The sequence below is a fragment of the Rhagoletis zephyria genome, unplaced genomic scaffold (genome assembly GCF_001687245.7).
Source record: "Rhagoletis zephyria isolate East Lansing unplaced genomic scaffold, Rhagoletis_zephyria_1.1 Rzeph_scaffold_12957, whole genome shotgun sequence".
In the NCBI taxonomy this organism is placed as follows: Eukaryota; Metazoa; Arthropoda; class Insecta; order Diptera; family Tephritidae; genus Rhagoletis; species Rhagoletis zephyria.
In genome coordinates this window covers 4,074-10,353 of record NW_016170030.1, presented here as the reverse complement: position 1 = coordinate 10,353, position 6,280 = coordinate 4,074, and the positions used below count along the sequence as shown (strand labels likewise).

General features: G+C 34.4%; 3 protein-coding genes across 3 annotated transcripts in view; 1 reads left to right on the top strand and 2 right to left on the bottom strand.

Annotated features, from left to right (window-relative positions):
• The first annotated feature begins 22 nt into the window (after nt 1-22).
• Nucleotides 23-994, top strand: LOC108377909 (26S proteasome non-ATPase regulatory subunit 10-like). Its single transcript, XM_017634205.1, has one exon. It carries the CDS (start codon nt 23-25, stop codon nt 992-994), a length of 972 nt encoding a protein of 323 aa, XP_017489694.1.
• Nucleotides 995-1,030: 36 nt separating this feature from the next.
• Nucleotides 1,031-3,733, bottom strand: LOC108377908 (2-oxoglutarate dehydrogenase E1 component-like). Its single transcript, XM_017634203.1, has one exon. It carries the CDS (start codon nt 3,731-3,733, stop codon nt 1,031-1,033), a length of 2,703 nt encoding a protein of 900 aa, XP_017489692.1.
• Nucleotides 3,734-3,795: 62 nt separating this feature from the next.
• Nucleotides 3,796-6,280, bottom strand: part of LOC108377907 (putative ankyrin repeat protein RBE_0220) — a 3,082-nt gene continuing 597 nt past the window's right edge. The window contains exon 2 of the mRNA XM_017634202.1: nt 3,796-4,853. Within this exon, the coding sequence (XP_017489691.1) occupies nt 3,796-4,853 (1,058 nt within the window). The remainder of the gene's footprint in view (nt 4,854-6,280) is intronic.

Genomic DNA, 6,280 nt, shown 5'->3' with positions numbered 1-6,280 from the left:
CATATTTAATATTGAGGTAAAAATGACAAATCCAGAAGAAGTATTAAAGGAGATACTAAACGAAATCGAGAACAGTGATAATTTTAATGAAAATAGTATAATTAAAAAAATAGATAATGTAGCGTCTAATTTGTGTACAACCTCCCATTATGATCTATTAGGTAGCTTATTGATCATAGCAGTTGAAGGGGGCTACGAGAAAATGGCAACGCAGTTAATTGAACTAGGTGCAAATGTTAATTTACATGATAATACTTTGAAAAACTCTCTTCTGCATAGGGCTGTTATTAAAGGACATATAGGAATAGTAGAACTTCTACTAAAAAACGAAGCAAATGCTAACGCAAGAAATCATGATGGAACGTCTCCCCTGCATTATGCTGCTAGATTTGATAAATTAGAGATAGCAATACTTCTATTGAAAAACAGTAAAGCAGAAGTTAACGTAGTGAATAAAGGCGGCATTACACCTTTACATTATGCTGCTGAAAAAAGAAGTGCTGAAATAGTGAAACTCCTATTGGAAAATAAGGCAAATGTTAATGCAAAGAATTTCCAAGATAAAACACCTTTACATCATGCTGCTGAAAAAAGAAGTGTTGAAATAGTAAAACTCCTATTGGAAAATAGGGCAAATATAGATGAAAAAGACCGCTGGGGGAAAACTCCCTTATATTGTGTTTATAAAAACGAAGATATGAGAGCAGTAAAACTTCTTATAGATCATGGGGCAAATCAATTTTTCATCCATCACTCCAGGGCATCAAAGATAGGCTTTCCTGTGGGTATAATAGCTGCTGCTGTAGCTCCATTTATTCTGATGCAAGATGCTCAAATGTCTGCATTAACAATCGCTGGAATTACTACTGCATGTGCATTAATAACTGGTGGCATTATTTATGGGGCAATGTACATGGCATCAAAATTGAACATCAATTGTCAATTAAAAAGCGTTGAAGTTGCAGAACAATATAATAAAGAGAAAGCTATTTAGTATTTTGATTAGCTATGACAACGACTACTTATTTACTTAACTTAATAAAGCGTTAAGAATTTCCCGCTGTTGTTTAACATGAACGTTAGAATAACCACACGCAGGAGATGCAGCTGCAGGCCTTGCAACACATTTAGGCCTTTTAGCTTTGATATCTAAATCAAATAACGCTTTTTCTATCAGTTCATTAACGAAAAACCACCCTCCCATGTTTTTTGGTTCCTCTTGACACCATATTACCTCAGCATTGCTATATTTTCTGAACTCGTGAGCAAGCTTATCGGCTGGAAACGGATAAATTTGTTCGAGTCTTATCACTGCTATATCATTTATTTTTTTAGACTCACACTCTTCAATTATGTCATAGTAAATTTTACCACTACATAATACAACTTTACGTATTTTATCGTCTGTAACCAAACCTTCTCTATGTTCAGGAATTACTGCGAGGAATTTGCTCTCAAAATCGGATAAGCTAGAAACTGCTCTTTTGTGACGCAATAGGGATTTTGGTGTGAGCACTACCAGAGGTTTACGGAAATCCCGGTGAATTTGTCTGCGTAAAACATGAAAGTAGTTTGCAGGAGTAGAACAATTAACTATCTGCATATTATCTTCTGCACATAGCTGCAAAAACCTCTCAATGCGAGCAGAGCTATGCTCTGGACCCTGNGGTAAAAGAAGAACCAGGCCGCTTGAACGCAACCATTTTGTCTCTGCAGATGATATGAACTGGTCGATCATGATCTGTGCACCATTTGCAAAATCACCAAATTGTCCTTCCCAAAGCACTAATGAATATGGTGAATCCAAACTATATCCATATTCAAATCCCATAACGGCGTATTCTGATAAAGGACTATCTATCACCTCAAAATATGCCTGTTTTTCATTGATGTTATTTAGTGGAATAAACACTTCTTCTGTTACTTGATCAACAAGTTTTGCGTGGCGATGTGAAAAAGTTCCTCTACCGGAATCTTGTCCTGATAAACGTATGCCTATACCTTCTACCAATAGAGAGGCAAAAGCGAGGCTTTCTGCTGTTGCCCAATCGATGTTGCTTCCTGTATTAATATTTTCTAACCTGCTATCGAGTATTTTTCTAACCTTGTTATTAATATTGAAATTATTAGGAATACTGCTATTTGTACACATACCCAATTTTTTCAATTCATCTTTGGCAATGCCTGAGTTTGTGTAGTACTCACTTAAATCATTTAACTTTGCTCTTCTCAATTTTGACCACACGCCTTCAAACCAGTCAGCTTTTTTGGGTACAAAATTCATTGACTCAGCAAAACTTTTATCCAATTTTGCTCTGAATTCACTACGTAATTTGCTTGCGTCTTCACTACTTATTACTTTTTCTGCGATTAGTTTTTCCTCATATAGTTTTCCTGGAGTTTTGTGCTTTGATATTAACTTATACATCAATGGTTGAGTAAAATTAGGTTCATCACCTTCGTTATGGCCATATTTCCTATAGCATATTATGTCAATAACTACATCTTTTTTAAATTTTTGTTTGTACTCTAACGCAAGACTTGCAACAAAGCTCACAGCTTCTGGATCATCGCCATTAACATGAAATATCGGTGCTTCTATGAATTTAGCTATGTCAGTACAATAAAAAGAAGATCGTGCGCAGCATGGATTGGCTGTAAAACCGACTTGGTTATTAGTGACAATGTTGATAATTCCGCCTACTTTGTAACCTTCAATGTTACTAAGAGAAAGAGTTTCAGCAACGACACCCTGTCCAATGAAAGCTGCATCACCATGTATTGATATTCCAAGTGCAGCTTTTTTTGCTCTGACTCTTCCAGCTAAAACCGGATTCACTGCTTCTAAGTGCGATGGATTGTAGCATAAACTCAAATGTATTTTTTTGCCATCAGGTAATATTCTGTCAGAAGAGTAGCCGAGGTGATATTTCACATCACCAGAAACGTCAAGGTTAGCAGGATATGAGAGATTACCTTGAAATTCAGAGAACATCGCAGAGTATTCTTTCCCCACTACTTTGGTTAAGACGTTTAAACGTCCACGGTGTGCCATACCAAGAACCACCTCTTCAGTACCAAGAAAAGCAGAATTACTGATGATTTTTTCAATTGCAACAATGGTTGATTCTCCTCCTTCTATAGAAAAACGCTTATATCCTGGAAATTTCATGTGAAGGAACTGTTCAAACATTTCAGATTCAATCAAATGTTGTAGTATATCTCTTTTTTCTTTTTCATCTGGTTTATAGTGTTGATTTTCGATTTTATCCTGCAGCCATGCTCTTTCTTCATGAGAAGAAATATGCATAAATTCGAAACCGATACTTTTGCAGTAAATTTTCCTTAATATAGAAATAAATTCTCCAGTTGTTATTTTTCCTTTGCCAAACAGACCACTCAGATCTACCGATTCATTTAAATCTATATCTTGTAGGTTGGAATACTTATTATAGTCTGCAGGTTGATTTTCATTTGGTGACAAGGGATTTAAATCTGTAAAAAAATGCCCATAGGACCTGAAGAAGTTTGCTAATGTAGAGACTAAATCATCTGCCTTCACATTTTGTGTATTCGAGGAAGCTACTGAGCTGTTACTTTCTATATTACCCGAGAAAATTCTATGCCAATCTTCTCCTATTGATTTATCACCTTGGAGATAGCGCTGATATACCTCTTCAATAAATTCTGCATTGTCACCGTAAAGACAAGAGTTAGTTTTCAAATCTACCATAATCACTACATTAAATCATACGAGTATAGCACAGATTTCTTAAAAAATAACCCTTTTAGTTTTCAGACCTTCTGTTGTTGCTGCTTACTATTTAAAAATTCAGCTCTGGCTTCAATGAATTCAGGTGAAGGTTTTTTTAGTAATTCACTTGTTGCATGATAGGCAGAATATGCTACTGCAACACAAAAGCCTATTGATATGAAAGCTGCACTTACTTTAACTATTTTGTTAGATGTAAATATGGTGTAGGATACAAATAAAGTGCTGCCTAATAAACACATCGTTCCGGAACTCGCATTCATTATTATCTTATAATAGTCTTTAGCACCCATAAACTTTCCTATTTCACTGTTGCTGTTACTAATATAATCTATTGGTTTATTGCCTCGATTGTCTTTTAAATCTGGGCTAGCACCTTTTCTGAGAAGTAATGTTGCAATCTTGACACTGTTTTCATTATTACCATCCCGTGATTCACATAAATAGTGAAGTGATGTTTTATCTTCTTTATCCTTTGCGTTAGAGTTAGCACCATTATTTAAAAGTAGCTCTATAGCTTGATGATCTTGATCTTCAAATGCTTTGAGCAGTAAAGTCCTTTCAAGATCATACATTGTATTAGGATTAGCCTTATGCTCTAAAAGCAGCTTCATACTGTCATAATCTTTCTTTCTATATGCTATTAGCAGTAGAGTTTCACCAGAATGATTCTTTATCTTAAGATCAGCCCCATGCTTTAAAAGTAGCTCCATAGCCTTATGATCTTTACCTTCACATGCTACTAGCAGTGGAGCTTTGCCAAAACACTGTATATTAGGATTAGCCCCATGCTCTAAAAGCAGCTCCATAGCCTTATGATCTTTACCTTCACATGCTACTAGCAGTGGAGCTTTGTCAAAACACTGTATATTAGGATTAGCCACATGCTTTAAAAGTAGCTCCATAGCCTTATGATCTTTACCTTCACATGCTACTAGCAGTGGAGCTTTGCCAAAACACTGTATATTAGGATTAGCCCCATGCTCTAAAAGCAGCTCCATAGCCTTATGATCTTTACCTTCACATGCTACTAGCAGTGGAGCTTTGTCAAAACACTGTATATTAGGATTAGCGCCATTATCTAAAAGTAGTTTTACAAATTCTGTATCTTTTAAATCAATAGCTTGATGTAATGGCAACCTTCCATTTTTCAAGACTTTATTTATATAGTCACCAAACTTACCTTCTTTATTGCTTAAAATTTTAGTAAAAAGAAGTTTTAAAGTATCTAGATTTCTCTCTCTGAAAGCTTCAAGTAAGTAATTTTCCAAATCTTTATTAGATAGAATTTGTTCTAAATTCTTAGCTCTTGGATAATATTTGAAAGAAGTATGAGAATGTCTAGAAAGATCATAAAAAGGATAGTATTTAAATGAGCTAGAATACTGACTTTTTTTATCATTATCCTTGCCAGTCAGTAAATAGTATGCTTTTTGCAGTTGCTGAAATTTTTCTGTATATTCTTTTTTATTCTCTGAATGTTTATCTGGGTGTAGTTTCAATGCCATTCTATGATATGCTTTATTAATCTCTTTTTCGCTGGGATTGGTACCAGGTGTGAATCCTAATATCCTAAGAGCTTCTTCTTTATTCATGAATTTTGTTATTAAAAATATACTTATTATTAATTTAATTTAAAATTTCAATAAAATCAAGCGTGTTAAACGTAACATTAAGTATATTTAGTCTGTTTATCTTTTACAATTTTCCTTCTGATATAGCCTAGTTGATAGGAAGAGGATTGATAACATATAAATCAAATTCCATGTTGCCAAAGAAATACCTAGAATGTAATGAGGTCTGTCGCAGGATGTTGAGTGATTGGGGTTCAATAGATTATTTTTTAGTTCTTCTACACTGACATTTTCACTTACTTGTTCTGTGCATCCAACAATATCATGGAACCAATGACGCTCAAGACCAACGTGGTAAAAAGATATTACTGCCCCTATTATGTAGCTACAGAACATCATACAGATCAAGACTTTGCAATTTTTTAGTAAAGAAACCACTGCAAGTAATGCTGCTGCGTAGAGAGTTATGCGTTCGTATATACATAATTTGCATGGAGCCATACCAAAAAAATATTCTAACACATACGCAATAACCAACGCAATTATGCTAGATGATAGGAAAATTAAAGAAACTTTAGAATTTTTGTTCATAGCAAATACCATTATAAAAACCTATGACATTATAAAATAAAGTATTTATTTTACATNACAGGTACACCATCGGTAAAAAAACTTTTTCTAAGATTATTGATTAAGTAACGTTTATAACTTTCATCAACACTTTCTGGTATGTTGCAAATCAAAGAAAAAGCAGGAGGTTTAGTGCCAATTTGAGCAATGTATTTCATTTTTATTGCTCTACCTTTTACGAGTGGATGTTGGTGCTTGTCTAGAGCTTCTGCGAGCCATTTATTTAATTTTGCAGTACTAATTTTTCTATTTAAAGATTCATTTATTTCAAGACACTTGTCTATCACGTCGCTACAACGCATAT

Coding starts and splice junctions, on each gene's coding strand:
- LOC108377909 (XM_017634205.1), top strand. CDS start 23: ATGACAAATCCAGAAGAAGTATTAAAGGAGATACTAAACGAAATCGAG.